Genomic DNA, 16,277 nt, shown 5'->3' with positions numbered 1-16,277 from the left:
GGAGGGGGAGCAGATGGCCCAGCCCAGCCCCTGTCCTGGATGTATGGGCCTGCCAAGTAAAGCGAGTGTGTGTGTATGTGTGTGTGCACCGTACACCTGTCTCTCTGACAGAGAGTGTGTGTGTGTGTGTCTGCACCGTACACCTGTCTCACTGCCAGTCTGTGTGAGTGTACAGGGCTGGGAGGGGGGATGAATCATCCTCCCTGGGGGGGAGTCTAGCGCCCCTCATGACTGAACGGCCTCTGAAGTTATTACGTCCGGGGGCAGACTGGAGCTGAGAAATCTGCCCCCCCCCGCCCCAGAGACACGAGCGCATCAATCGCAAATGAAATAGGGAGCCGTGTTATTGGGGAGGGGAAGGGGGGCTCCGCTGCAAGGGTTTTGGGATAAATTAGCGAGGGTGGGTGGGTGGAGGTGGGGAGGGTCGGGGGGAGATATCAATAATGCCTGCCGGTCACACGAGGCCAGGCTGAGCTGTGAAAGAGAGGCCTGGTGTTTACCCAGAACCCCGCACTGTAGAGCCAGCTCACCGCTAACCGCTACTGCTATCTGCCACTATGTACCACTATCTCTTACTGCCACCGCTAACCACCACCGCTACCCGCTACCGCTACCTCTTACCACCACCGCTAACCACCACCGCTACCTGTTACCGCCACCGCTAACCACCACCGCTACCTCTTACCACCACCGCTAACCACCACCGCTACCTTTTACCGCCACCGCTAACCACCACCGCTACCCGCTACCGCTACCTCTTACCGCCACCTCTAACCACCACCGCTACCTTTTACTGCCACCGCTAACCACCACCGCTACCTGCTACCGCTACCTCTTACCACCACCGCTACCTTTTACCGCCACCGCTAACCACCACTGCTACCCGCTACCGCTACCTCTTACCACCACCGCTACCCACTACCACTACCTCTTACTGCCACCGCTAACCGCAGTAAATCATACATTCACCCATCCACACACAGTGACACACCAAATAAATGGACACACAGTAAATGGACGGCATGTATATACCGTATGTATACAGTGCTTTTATCTGAAGCACTTTACAATTAATGCCCATCATTCACCCATTCACACAGTCACACGCCAATGGTGGCTGGCTGCCACGAATACCATACATCAATGCGCGCACACACACACACACACACACACACACACACAGCATTCCACATACTACACTGTCACATACTATAGATTTTCCCAGGATATTTTCCTTCCCTAAATTCCCACCTCTTTTTAATCCTGATTAAATAAACACTCTTTACCATTTGAATAATATCACCCAGTCAGACCTGGTTATCTGGCTCTATAGGACAGGTGCAGTGGCATGTGCTTCACCAGTCCCAGAGAAATGCCTTTGGCATCACAGGGTAGAACAGAGATGGTAAGTGATGAGAAAAAAGATTACCACAAACTGTTACATTTTTCATTCAAGTGTCTAATATCTCTGTACACACAGCTTTAGTCCTCTCTGTTTTTTTGTTTTTTCTTATTCTATCATCAGTTTATTTTAATACATTAAAATGACAGTAGATTATTGTTGAGTTGTGTAGTTTAGATATTTTGAAGTGACATCTAATTTCCCAGGTTGTGACACTGTCCAAACACTGTGCAGTTGCCATGGAAACATCGATTAAAAGGCCCCACCTAAACAAACACACTTAGTACGAAGAGGCAGCTTACTGACAGTTGACCGACCAGGTGCAAGCAATGGTGTCAACCAAATTAAAGCTCACTTTCATTGGCAAGAGGCTCTCACGCCCACCACTATACTGATACAACGTCGACTGCATTAAGATGAGGAGCAGGTGGATTAATCTGCTATGGTTCATTTTGATTCTGTTGAATTGCTCCCGTCCTTAAAGAAATGAAGAGAGTGGTCACTGTGTGGACTATCTTCCCAGGTCATGGAGTGGAGGCAGAATCACTGGGGGTTTTCTGGACCCCCTAACAATGTTACTTTCCTCTTCTCCCCGCTCTGGGCACCTGCCCGGAGCGCTAGCCCAACTTTTTCCTGCGCACCCCCTCCTGGCCCGGAGCTCCAGCCCAAGACCAGCCGCACAACTCCCTCCTGCCACTGCTGATTCAGCTGGAGCACCAAGCCTGTCCCCTTGCCTGACAGTGCCACCCACTGCTGATTCAGCGGGAGCACCAAGCCTGTCCCCTGGCCTGACAGTGCCACCCATTGGTGTTCCTGCCATCTGTGCTTCAAGTTATTGGACATTTATGTGCTTTTATTTAATCTGGTTTTCTGTTTAAAACCATTGTTTCTACAAACCGGTGTCAACCAGCGGCAGATGGGTTCCCCTACTGAGTCAGGTTCTGCTCAAGGTTTCTTCCTGTTTCCAGGGAGTTTTTCCTTGCCACTGTTGCCCGAGGGGTATTCTTGGGGCCCGGTTTCTAATTCTGTAAAGCTGCTTTGCGACAAAGGCCCTTTGTAAAAAGCGCTATACAAATAAAATTGAATTGAATTGAATTGAATTTCAAGACCAGGCTTGATATGGTGCGAGATGTTATTTATCTCGGCATATATAGGCAAACTAAGCAGTACAGGTAGGTACACTTTAGTGGTAGGAAAAGGTGAGCATTGCTGGGCTGAATGGCCTGTTCATGAATGTGTTATCATACCGCACAACACGGCAGGAGAACAGCAACATCGCTAGGTATTGACATCAACACCCATCACAGTGCACGCACACTAGCACGAGATCATTAACCACAGACAGTGAATGAGTGCATTTTTAAAAACCTCCTACTGCCTTTCTTCGACGTTGGAGTGTAAGTGTTAGTTCTGAGGTGTTAGGGTTAGGTGTTAGGATTGTTATAATTGTTAGGTTTTACCAGAGATGTTAAGTGATGAGAAAATAGATTATCACAAACTGTGTTAAATGATATTTTTAATTCCAGTGTCTGATATCTCTGTACACACAGCTTCTGTACACAGCTACACAAAACTCTCTGTTTCTGTTAGGTAAGCAGCTCACTTACAGTTCATATTTCAGGCATTTAGCGGACACTTTTATCCAGAGCGACTCACACGGAATGCATTCTGTACATGCCATCCATTTACACAGCTGCATGCTGTCGGATTAATTCAGCTCAAGTGCCTTCCTCAAGGGCAGAGTGACAAAGCCCCGGCAGGAAATGAAACCTGCAACCTCTCCGTCTCCAGCCCAGGTCCCCAGTACCCACGATAATTGGCACCCAGACCAGCGTAAAACACATGAGCGTTTTGGATTTAAATGCTTTTCCACGCTTTACTGTGCTTGTCTGGTGTACTGGTACCCATGAAATACTGGTCCTCTTGGTTGGCTGAACTGCAACAGAAAAATTGATTGAGCAAAGAAAAGTATTTGAATCCAGAACAATGGCATACTTGGCCACCATATTAGGACCGAGAAGTATAAAATAACACACCAGTATATTCTATGCTCAAAATTCAAATTGTAATTGAAAAAATTGTATACATACATACTAACACAAATAGCATATAAATAGCATTATAATAACACAAAAAGCAATAATTTTAGAACAGAGGTGTTACCGAGGCCCCTCCCTTCCCCTTCAGCCTCAGCCTTATAATCAGTGTTAATGAAAATGTCAAAAAAAAAATCCGCCGTTAATGAAAACCTTCCAACTCCAATTTCAAACGGCCCTTTTTTTATTATGGCCCTGGGTGAGCGTCGCGAAATAAAGGCAGATTAGACTGAAGGAGGGGGAGCTTTCACGGCTTCTTACTTTATTTAAACACGCAACATTTAAAGGTCAGTACTGGCGACGGGCAAGGTGGCAGACGCTCTGTTTACGTTCCGGCCTCCGTGTCTGATCCTGCGGCTCACGCCGCCCGGCCGGGCAGAAAGGTCAGAGCGCCACGCTCCCCATCAGCGGAGTAATCCGGTAATATGCTAATCCCATAATAAACCTTCAGGGGAATCGGCGCGCCCCTGTAAAGTCTGCATTTGTGTACCTTGAAAAGTTCCCCCCCCCCCGACTCAGCGCTCTCTCCCATCAAACGAGGAAACCGATTTCACCGGCACAGCAGCGCCGCACCGCCGGCGAAACCCCACCTCCGGGATATATCCGATACACTTCTTAAAAATGTACAGTAAGCCCATATCTGAGGAAGTCTATAGAAACACACGTGCCAACGCTCAGCCAATATCACTAATGCAGTGCAGGAGTAAGGTTGGTTTATTATCGTAACAAATTAGCACAGCCCTAAATACTTTTACAGAGATTTTTTTTTTTTCCACTGCTTAAGAAGTGTCAGTAAGTGAGTCGCTTTTTTAGGGTGGCAGTTTTGCAGTTCATGCAGAAATATGTGAGATCAGCAGTTCGAATGAGAGCGTACAGTACAAACGCACCACATGTGAACATCTCTGACAGAGGTTAATTGCGTGCTGATTTGCACAGCTCTTGTGCGACACCCTGGGCAGAGAACATTTATTAAATTACACAGATAGCGCAGCAGTGAACAGTGTCTCACCCACATTACTTATGATGTGATTATCGTTAATCATGTCCACATTTACAGTCACATTGGGGGAGAATCAGTGAGAACTGGAATTAGTTTCAGAAGAGTATGAGCTGCAGGAGTAGGGTTCTCAAGCAGAACACCCTAATTCCACAACAATACTGGAGTAGGGTTCTCAAGCAGAACACCCTAATTCCACAACAATACTGGAGTAGGGTTCTCAAGCAGAACGCCCTAATTCTACAGCTACACTGGAGTAGGGTTCTCAAGCAGAACCTCCCAATTCCACAACAATACTGGAGTAGGGTTCTCAAACAGAACCCCCTCATTCCACAGCTATACTGAAGTAGGGTTCTAAAGCAGAACCCCCTAATTCCACGACAATACTAGAGTAGGGTTCTCAAACAGAACCCCCTAATTCCACAACAATACTGGAGTAGGGTTCTCAAACAGAACCCCCGATTCATTTACTGTAGAAACAGAGCCCCTTTCATATTTCCACTATAAGAGCAGAGCCCTGTTATTTATGTACTGCAGACACACCACTCCTTACATACCTACTACAGAATCAGAAGGCTTTGATTCTTCTGGCTCTGGGCCATTACATATTTATGTTCTGCAGTTCAGAACTACCTCCCTCCTTTCTCTTCCTCTTCACAAATGAAAATAACAGGAGGAAGAACAGTGGAAGGATACAATGTTCAGTGTTCCATTAACATTTAGCATTGGCATTGTATTCTACATTGAACATTCTGTTTAATTAATATCATTCATTTTAAGCTGCATCCTTGCACCACTGCAAACCTAGCAGTGTAGAGTCTATACAGGCCAGAGGCACGTCCGCATCTACACAAGACACTATAGATAACGATCTTATAGAGCCACACCATTGGCGGGCACTTGCAGTTCCTTTGGTTGAACTATAAGAACAGAGGAACAGTTAAGCGAATATTTTTGGAGTCAGATAAATGAGAAAACATTCCATTGACCATGTTCCAGTAGCGGCTGGAAAGACTACACACGTTTCCCTCGCCGCTCAGATACGTCCCATTTTTAGTGTATTTGGGGGGTTCCTACAGTGTTAAATTAACTCTTATAGTGGGACTGAATGTTTTCTGTGAGAGTTGATTCAGCACTTTACCGTGCAGGAGGAAGAACAAGAGAAAGGACAGGTAATGCTTGGATAATGCTCCTGTTCTTCACAAAGGACCAGGGGACCATTATTCTAGCACATTCTTTGAGCAGAACAGCAGAACCAGCGCTGAATTTTGTGCTGGCAGCTGTAACACCATCTATGAGCGATCTGAGAGAAGCTGTCAGTGTTTGTGTTTCCACCATGACTGATTAGCATTTCCAGTGCTCTTCAGGTTTAACAGTGAATGCAATCAGTGCCAAAGCAGGAAGCAGGTGACTCACCACTAATGAATATTCACGAGCGCCTGCCTTCATCGGGGCGAGTACAGCTTGGTAACGCGCGTATCGAGCCGTCAGAGGAGGTCTTCATGTCCGGAGAAGTGCAGGCAGTGAGACGCATCATTGGGGAATTCTTTGCACAGCCCAGGAAAAGTGTGATTCCTGGCACAGCCCAGGAAAAGTGTGATTCCGGGCACAGCCCAGGAAAAGTGTGATTCCTGGCACAGCCCAGGAAAAATGTGATTCCGGGCACAGCCCAGGCATGGCATCAGGGACACCTGCCCCTCTCCCTCTCCCTCTCTCTCTCTCCCTTTCCCTCTCCCTCCCTCTCCCTCTCCCTCTCTCTCTCTCTCTCTCCCTCTCCCTCTCCCTCCCTCGTCATGTGACCCTGACCTCTCGCCGAACGCCACAGTGTCCCTCCACCAAAACGGCTACCACCTCTGCATCTACATTTCTGAATATCTATCCATCCACTGTATAACCCACAGACTCCTGGTCACGGCCATGGTGGGAAGAGCTGGAGCGCTATCCCAGAATACATTGGGCGAAGGGTAGGAATACACCCTGGACAGGTCTCCGATCCACCAAACGTATTTATACGTCTATTCACAGTTATAAATACATGCACAGCAGTCCCAAGCTGCATAAGCCATAGGAATTACTAATTATGAATTATTAAGCATACATAATTATTGTGAAGAATAATCGAATAATCCACTGTAAACACCTCAGGCCCCAGAAATATCTCTACATACTGACAATGTCCTTGGCCGTACACGCAGCCGATGGAAAACATGCGCGAAAACAGAAACAGCAGCAGAAAGCCCAGAAAGATCTGTCCCTGTAAGCACTGTGGCCTGACGGCTTGTCACGCTAAAGGGCCTGTTTTCCGTGCATCAGCTTTTCCCATGAGCCTCGGCGGTGAGCAGCAGCAAATCAGGACAGAGGATAATCAGCCACACTGGAAAACACGTTTCCATCAGCAGGCCTGGCACCGACTCACTAATGGTAAACGGGCTACATTTATATAGCGCCTTCATCCAAAGCACGGTACAATTGATGCTTCTCATTCGCCCAATCACACACACACACACACGCACTCAAACACCAACGCCAATTGGCTGCCATGCAAGGCAGCAACCAGCTTGAGCAATCGGGGGTTAGGTGTCGCCCCCTCACTCACTAAGCAACAGCGCCCCCTCTGGTTGGACAAGCAGCTGTGTGTAACTGTGCAGCTCAGCTGATTAACTCTGAAGAGAAACAGCAGAGCTGAGAAATCTCCTCAACCCACAGAGGGCATTGCCTTGCTGGGACAGGCGCGAAAAACACAATTCATCATTCGTTCCAAACTGAAGAAGAAAATTGGGGACTAAAATCAGCTTTACATTATATTACATTACAGCTATCTGGCAGACACTCTTGTCTTACAATGTCGTACAATAAAGTGCAAATCATAACCAGGGACAAGTGTGCTGAAAACTCTAGAGGGAAGTATGGTTCCTAGTGCTAGCGTGATCACATCGATAAAAACTTGAACCTGTGTAGAACAATCAGATAAACTGATCAGCTTTAAGACACCGCACCCCCATAGAAATATGAAATATCTCCGTGGTTTAAAAAAATAAAATAAAAACTCAGATAAAGCGTGTTTCACACCTCTCAGTCTGTAGTTAAGAGGGTGGAATTATGACACGGAGTCATGAAGAAAAGTCACAAAGAAAAGTTCTGCCCTTTTATGTGGTTTTGTTCTTTTCGTGTCCTTCAGAAGTTCACAGTCTGCTTCAATTCTGTCTCAGCCAGACAAGGTGCAAATAATTACTAATGAGAGTCTGTCTCCACCAGACAAGCTGCAAATAATAACTAATGAGAGGTAACACATGCAAGGAGAAGACTATTATAAGGAGGTGCGTCATGTGACAGACAAGACAATGTAAATGCTCTTTTTTTTGTTTTCTTTGTGTTCACGTGCTGTTACCAATTGTTTTAGCCTTGCACTGGGATGTGATGTACTGTTGGTGTTTAGCAGCATAAAGCTTTTCCTGAAATAAACCCTTCCTTGAAATAGCAGCTAGAGAACTCGCACGATGTCTCCAAAGTTGCAGCAAGTGTCCATAAGTTTGTCTGAAAAATAGGAGCATTTGCTTCTCGCTCTTTTTCTTCCCGTGTTTATTCTAAAAATAGAATGGGCTGTGCATTTCCGAGCCTTTCCCATCAGGCGTACTGGATGTTGCATGTATGCAAAAACGTTTGAGACGCACACACGAGAGAAGAAATCGCTCTTTTTCGCCTCATACCAGCCCGTAGGGCCTCCCGGCGCGGATGCATGATTCATGCCGCACACGGGAAGCTCGCTCGCTCGCACACGCGTGTCCCACATCGCAGCACCTGCTGAGATACGTGCCGCGGAAAGTTCTAGAACATCCGGGCGAACCCCGGTTTGGGAGGGGCGTGTGCTCACGCTATAGCCAGGACTCTCTAACCGAAGCGTGCCGTTTTCAGTGCCACGAGCCTGGGGTTAGCGCGTGTGCTTCTGCCTTCTCACGCCAAGATAATTTTACTGCAATGCATAAGTAATATGCTTTAATAATTAATGCAGCTCTAATACCCGAGATCACTCGGCTCTTTCTCAGCGGAAAAGAAAACCATCTTAGGCGAATCGGCCCACGTCCTGACGAACGCTAGTAAACGGGAGGAAAATGATTCTGAACTTTCGGGACAGGACACAGACATATTAATGCTTTTTGGATGCGAACACCCCATACATTTGCTGAATATAACAGTATTTACACAGAAAGTAACGCATCCGTGCTTAACAACACATTTATTATGAACAGCCAATAAGATGCGAATATTCCCACGCCAATGTACTGGAGTTTTGAGCTGGAACATTTCAAGTGGATCAAAACCCTTGAGCCCCTCATGCCCAATGAGGTAAAGAATGAGGGTTTACCCCAGGGAGGACTGCACTGGCTGAAATATAATAGTACTACAGGGGGCAGCCTGTAGCCTAGTGGCTCAGGTATATGATAACACCCATGCTGCTGTTGGGCCCTTGAGCAAGGCCCATAACCCTACATTACTCCAGGGGGGATTTCCTCGTTTATTCTAATCAAATTTAGATAAAAGCATCAGCTAAATAAGAAAAATAACTACGTCCCTTATTCACTTTATATTTTTGACCAATAATTATACATCTGAATTCTATTGCATTTCATACGTGTAACAGGAGTATAACTGACGCAATAATATGACATGACCAAGTGTATCAGCGAGGCTTATACTTTTGTGAGCGCAGTAGGGTATACCAGGGGTCTGGGGAAGACGTTCAGTCCTGCGTTGCTTTTACGCACGCCGATATCTACGAGCAATTTACCGATCAGAACGTTCCAGACTGCCGAATGCCGATGTGAGTCTGAGCGGCCGCACATTTCACCAGGCGCTGTCTACCTGCAGCGCCCAGGCACTAACTGCATGCCACTGTCAGGCTCATTTATTTGGACATTGTTAAATTTGACAGCATACAAACTCCAGGAAGCAAAAATAACTAAATATACCTCCGGCCCGATGACTGCAATAAATGACATATTCATAAATCTATCCAAATAAAAGTGCATTCAAGCAATTACGGTCGATGCCGAAAAGTGGGTTTTTATGTTGTTGTTTTTTTTTTAAAGCTGCCTCATTACGGCGGATGCACAGAGTTTCGGAAGGTGTAATAAAAATATAAAAACGCCCCAAAAAAAAACGTTGAGAGTTGTGAGGACACTGGTGAATAAACCCACGGGGAAAAGCAAATACCCAACTGCAAATTCACCCATTAAACAAATAAAACAACGCATTGATTTATTAGTACGAATAACACATGCCATGAAAATCATTTTCACACCCACAAGGAATGCATATTAATTCAGGAATTTATTCTGTAAGGTCAATTTCATATTTTTCCAAATGCGTAAGCATTTAGAGATACAATAAACGGTTCACAATGAATAGGTAATAATACTTTATTTCCATGTCACTATTTATTACCCTCAGATAAGCTTCAAAATGCCAAGACGTCTAATTACATACATTAAAATACTGTGTTATGTTCCCGAATAGACGATAAAGAAACTGAATAGTGTGGCCTTCAACCCCACGCTGTAGCAGCCCGACAGTCTGTTTGTACTGAAACGGCACAGGATGTTCTGAAGAAGGTCGACATGTTTCCTCCATGTCACCATGACGGCAGACACTTCCAACAGCGATACCGCTTAAAGTGTGTGGATATGCAGAACAGTGCCCAGCAAACATCTGAGGCCAGAGAAGATTCTGACAACTTTCTGAATATGAAAACATCTACCGTAAAGAGCAGTAAACAGTTCTTCATTTTATTTAGTTCAGAGAAACAAAATCGAATTAATATTTGGAATGACCACCCTTCACCTTTAAAACTGCATCAATTCTCTGAGGGAAACCACTGCAGTTTTAAAAGAAAATTTTGCCACTTAATATGTTATTTTATTTACTGAAATAGTAATTTTTTTGAAAATGCATGTTAAATGTTAATTTAATGTGCTCTGTTCTACTGATGCACTGATACAGAAAACCCGTATGTATGTATACTTGAAAATAATCTAGGGTGCCTAAAACCTTTGTACAGTAGTTTCTGGGTTGATGTTGTTGTTGTTGTTGGCAGTTATTTCTAAGATGGAGGCCCCAGATGGAGTCCGAGCCTCTCCTCTGTCAGACCGCATTAATCACTCCGCACGCCAACGTGTTTCTGATGGCCGCACAGTTTGATCAGGTGTGATCGGACAGGTGGATTGTTTTTCCGGAAGGTTTGGTCAGATGGAGCGATAGAGCAGGACGGCCTCTCTCTCTCTCCTTTCTCTCTCTCTCTCCTCTCTCTTTCTCACCCCCCTCTCTCCTCCCATGTTTTTCTCTTGGGCTCTCTCTCTCCCCTTTCTCTCTCCCCTCTCTATCTCTCTCCTCTCTCTCTCCCCTCTCTCTCTCCTCTCTTTCTCTCATCCCCCTCTCTCCTCCCTTGCTGCACCCCCCTCTCCCTCTCCCCCTCTCTCCCCCACCTCGTTGTCTGTTGTGTAACGGGACGCCCGTGTTTTGGCGGCGGCGTTCGACGCTGTGCCCTCTCCCCGTGTTTGGTTGCCTCTGGATTGAGTTAAGTGCCTAAAGAGGTGTTCTCACAGGGCCCGGCCGGCACAGGGGGCTGAGAGCGGGACCTGCTGCTGTCTGCCCTGCCGGCCAAGCCCCGCTGGAGGCCATCGATCCCGTCCGAAGCTCTTCACCACGCAGCCAATCAGCTCTCCCCCCCCTGTGGGAGGAGCCTAACCTCGCCACCGGCAGACCAGACTCCCCACAGCTCACGCTGTCGCTCCATTGGCTGCGGGGCTCTGTGAAATTCCTTACATTTAAGTACATGGTGGTTTCTGGAAACTCAAAGCAATATTTACAGTGATACCGTAGCACCCACCTGGGTGATGCATGGCTGCCATTTTGTGCTCAGAGCCACAGATCAGCTGCAACAATCAAGCAAAAATCCCCCATAGAAAAAAACAGCTCATGGTAGGTTTTGAATCAGACCAGCTTCCAGCTCAACATGGTTTAGCTGGTTGACCAGTTGAGACCAGCTCCCAGCTCAACACAGTTTAGCTGGTTGATCAGTTCCGACCAGCTCCCAGCTCTACATGGTTTAGCTGGTTGACCAGTTCAGACCAGCTCCCAGCTCGACATGGTTTTCCTGGTTGACCAGTTCAGACTAGCTCCCTGCTCAACATGGTTTTGACTAGCTCAATCTATGTTTTGAAAGTAGCTGGTACCTGCTAATTTCGAGCTGGCCGTAGCTGGATTTTACAGCTGGGTGATCAAATAGATTTTACTTACTTATATAGCACATATTTACGAAGGATTTGTGCACAACATGCTTCACAGTTTACCCTGACCTAAGCCCCCCACAGAGGAAGCCAGAGGCAACGGCGACAAGGAGAACCTCCCCGCCATGAAGCGAGAAGCCTTGTGTGGAACCATACCCAGCAGGGCGAGCTCAGGGTGAGGTTTCACACGCACAAAACCAGTCAGTCAAACCGCCTCACGGCTGGCCGTGACTGCTCAGACGTCTTGCCCTTCTTTCAGTAAATAAATCCTGTCCATCTATCAGCGCCGCGTCCATTCCAAGTTTTTAAAAAATGACTTTTAAAAAATGACCAGGCGTGTTGGTAGAATGCGAGACACTTTTAACCCCCGCGGTTAAAAAAAAAGAGAATAGCTCAGGCCGAAGACCGGGATGCTGCTGGTTTTCTGACAGTTCTCAGGGAGGAGGCTCCAGATTCGATGTGCTAACCGCCCCCCACCCCTCCCCCCCCTCTCGCCCCACCCTCCTCCTTCCAGGTTCTCAGCCTGTCTGAGTGTTGCGCCCCCCCGCCTGCAACACAAACTGCGCAGCCCCCCAGGGGGGAGATAAGACATTAAAGTTCAGTAATAAAATAATAAAAACCTCACGCTGGGCCGCCACCAGAAACCACACGCTCCCGTAAACATGTCTGAAAAGAGAGACGGCTTCTTAGCACTTCAGAGCGCGGCGCGCCTTCGTGCGCGACGCAGGGCTCCTCCCGCAGCATAAACTCTCCCGGCTAATTGCCTAAGTAGAAGCATTCGTCGCTCTAGTTAACTGAAATTAACAACAACAACAAGGAGAGGAGCCCTTCCTCTTGCGTACCCAGGCTGAACCGAAAAACGGGTCTTCAAGAATTGGTTGACCCCCCCCCACAGTGCAGATAAACTAGCGCGGCAACAAGGTGAACAGTGCGTTACGAAGGAAGTGACGTGACCTTTGACCTCTGACCTACCTATGTGGCTCCTGTGCGACGCTGCCAGGGTCAGTCGTCCCCATAGCGATGCCAGGCAGAGGGTGAACAGTAGACCCCATTTGCAGGCGTTCTGTAGCTCCCTGTCCCGCATTCTGCAAGAAAAACCAGTCAGAGGATTACATTACATTACGTTACAGTTATTTAGCTGATGCTTTTATCCAAAGCGACTTAGAGTTGATTAGACTAGACAGGGGACAATCCCTCCTAGAGTAATGTGGGGCTGAGGGCCTTGCTCAAGGGCCCAACATCTGCACAGATCTTATTGCAGCCACACTGGGGCTTGAACCACCAACCCTTCCGGGTCCCAGTCAAGCACCATAAACAGGCAACAGGCTGCTCATGACATACTGGTACGTGTTTGCATCAGGATGCACCAGAGCCCGGCTCCCCTTCCCAGCATGCCTCAGGCATCTGGCCCAATATCAAACATCCCCAGCCACTGACTTTTGGGAATGTCCAATCTATTCAGATATGATCAATCGTTCAGTTAATCAATCAATCAATCAGCCTTTATTTACACTGGACATTTCATGCACCTTGGTGCAACATGAAGTGCTTCACTGAGAATAAATTAAAAAAACTGATAAATAAAAAGAATAAAAGCAATAAATAAACGCAAGAAAGTAAGTGCAAAGACAGAAGGAATAAAATGAGATACATATAAATAAAACAAATAATAAATACGATCATCAGAACTAGACCAGTAAGAACTCAGGTTAAAAGTAATGAGTCTCGAGTTCCTCCTTTATGTTCATATTAATGCAGATTTCTGTTTTTACATTGAAGGGGAAAATCCCCCCCCCCCAGGCAGTCTGAAGCGGGTTTGTCGTGAATCAAACGCAGCGATCGACGCCCAAAGTACGGCGGCGACTACACCGGAGAAGAATCGAGAGCCGCCAGCTGTTGAAAGTTGACATCATCCATCCAGGAAGCCGACAGCTTGGAAAAACCGCAGCTAACAAGCAGTGACAGGCGGTTGATAGTTGTCGGTTGTCAGGTTGTCTGTGGTACACGGCTAAATAGTGAAACTCACTTTGTGAAACCAGAAATCCTGGGTTTACTGACAAAATGTCAAACTAGTCAAACTAAACTCGGCAACGTACGTGGAAGGACCATGAGCTCTATGCTGCTACTGATAACACAGAATAGTGAACTATAGTACCGGATAGCCCCAGAGTACTACTTCGTCTGCCTCCATGCAACTCTATTCTTCTCCAAATCCATTTCATAGCATTTTATTTTTGGGTTACACAGCTCAGGAAACAGTGAGACAGCATTCATTTTGAGCCGTGTGTCGTGACGCTCCTTCCATAGGAATTTCACAGTCTGACCATTAGAGTTCTGTGCAAGAGAGCCTGTGTGTGGGTGGACTCCCCCTGGTGGATGGGAGGGGTAATTCTACATCACACCACAATTCTACATCTCTTTAAATGGCAATTACACCCCGGATCAAACTTGTTTAGCCGAAAAGAGTTTGCAGGCCTACTTCATAGTGAAACATTTTAATCCATGCCATTACTTCAACATTCATGAAATAATGTCACTTTCGCTTAAAGAACTGGTCGAAAAGGGCGTTCTGTGGCAAATAATCCAGTTAGGATTGTACTGTCTAAAGGAAGGGCAGGTCAGGTCGAGCAAGGCTTGGCTACTTTTCAGCTCGGATTTCAGCAGCCAAAAAGGCATGCATGACAGGACCAGAATAAATTATAGCCATTAACATGTTTATTCAGTACAATCATCAACCGTATTAATGCTAGGCTACTTTCAGCCTGTAATTTCAGGCTGCAATTTCAGGTCCGCCCAGGCTGAAATTTGGGAGTAGGTAATATTTCCCATAGCCAAAGTCTAAGTGTTTTCAGTCCTCATCCCCATGTCGCAATACACAGATAATACAGTACGATCCCTACATGAAAAAGACTGTGCAGCAATAATCCTCATCTAAAAACACAAATTCATCTGAAAGCATATTAAGGCCATGGTTTTCGTCCCTTCTCGATATTCGGTTGCGTCTATGACGAGTGGCATGCTGAAGCAGGCGGCTTCCTCCGTTACAGAATCAGTCAGGGCACTAACCCCTGGCACAGGAAGCGCTGAGTCAGCTGACCCCGCGACCCTCAGCCAATCCAATTAGCCCCACAGTGAGGCCCACAGGGGGGTGGGGAGAGGCAGACAGAGAGAGGGGTAGAGAGAAATAAGGAGGAAGGGAGAGATGTACAAAGAGACAGTGAGAGAAAGAGACAGAGAGACAGAAAGAGAAAAGAGAGTGAGAGAAAGAGACAGAGAGAGAGGGAGAGAGAGAGATGGAGAGAAAGAAAGTGGGAGGAAGGAGTGGAGGAGAGGGAGAGGGAGTGAGAGAGAAGGGGGAGAGAGAAATAGGAAGGGAGGGAGAGATGTGACCGCTACAAAGAGAGTGAGAGAAAGAGAAAGAGAAAGAGACAGAGAGTGAGAGAAAGAGAGAGAGAAAGAGACAGAGAGAGAGAGTGAGAGAAAGAGACAGGGAGAGAGAGAGCGCAGGAAATAAAACCATAATGTCTCCCGATAGTTCCCCATGGTCTGAAACAGGGGAGGAGGAATGTAGAACCGCACACACACACACACACACACACACTCACTCACTGTTTCTGATGCGTGCTGTATGACCACTACATTCTGCTGCGTGTCTCAGTGCTTCTCAATGAAAGGGGGTCCATGACAACCTGTATTTGGCCCTTAGATGGTCGTTAAATAACTGTGCTACAATTTAGGATCAGGAGGCCCTCAGCTCTGATCAGCACTACCGATGTATGGACAGATATTCATTCATATATTTATATTTGATGCATATGTTAAATAGTTTATCTTACTATTTCAGTGTAATACATTCTCCACGATTAAACACAAAATTACATAACTGAAACTTTGTATTGTTCATGTGTACAGACAAACCTGATTGTTATTCACCAAACAAACTTGACTGTGATTGTACAGACAACACTGACTGCAGCTGCCTTTCTGTCTGGATCAAACAAGGACCCTTCCTGTCTCTCAGTGTGTGACAGTCTGAATGTGCTTAAATCTCCTGAAGAAACAGAAAAAGACAAGGTCACCCCAAACTTTTTAACGGTAGTGTATATATGTATATAACTATGTTGGTGCAAATATTTACTTTTATCGCACCAATTTTATCCCATCATTCCCCAGACTTTAAATGTGTTTTAAATAAAGCATTAACTGAAGGGGTTACCTCAACATTATGTAAATAAACGGGTTGTTGAAAACAAAAATAAAAAGACACATCTCTTCCAAGTATAAAGTTTAATCAAAAGCAGTGAGAGAGGCCCACAAGGACAAACAGCTGAGACACGCCAAAGCCAATTTACCTGTCTCACCTGCACAGGGCAGAACTTCAGCGTCGCTCGTTTGCAGGTTTCAGACAAGCGGCTGAGCCTGGTGCACCCCTCTAATTAGTCCCCCAGGAAACCGCTTTCTTACAGAAGGAGAAGAGACAAGAGGTCTATTTATGTCTC

The 16,277-nt window shown here is 46.4% G+C and overlaps 1 protein-coding gene across 1 annotated transcript in view; it reads right to left on the bottom strand.

Moving 5' to 3' along the window:
* The window catches only part of LOC133110329 (chemokine-like protein TAFA-2), a 91,117-nt gene that overhangs the window by 20,189 nt on the left and 54,651 nt on the right, over nucleotides 1-16,277 (bottom strand). Inside the window, exon 2 of the mRNA XM_061220343.1 lies at nucleotides 12,751-12,863. Coding sequence (XP_061076327.1) covers nucleotides 12,751-12,862 — 112 coding nt within the window. The 5' untranslated portion in view covers nucleotide 12,863. The remainder of the gene's footprint in view (nucleotides 1-12,750; nucleotides 12,864-16,277) is intronic.

The sequence above is a fragment of the Conger conger genome, chromosome 14 (assembly GCF_963514075.1).
Source record: "Conger conger chromosome 14, fConCon1.1, whole genome shotgun sequence".
Taxonomy (NCBI): Eukaryota; Metazoa; Chordata; class Actinopteri; order Anguilliformes; family Congridae; genus Conger; species Conger conger.
This window is presented reverse-complemented; position numbering and strand designations above follow the sequence as displayed.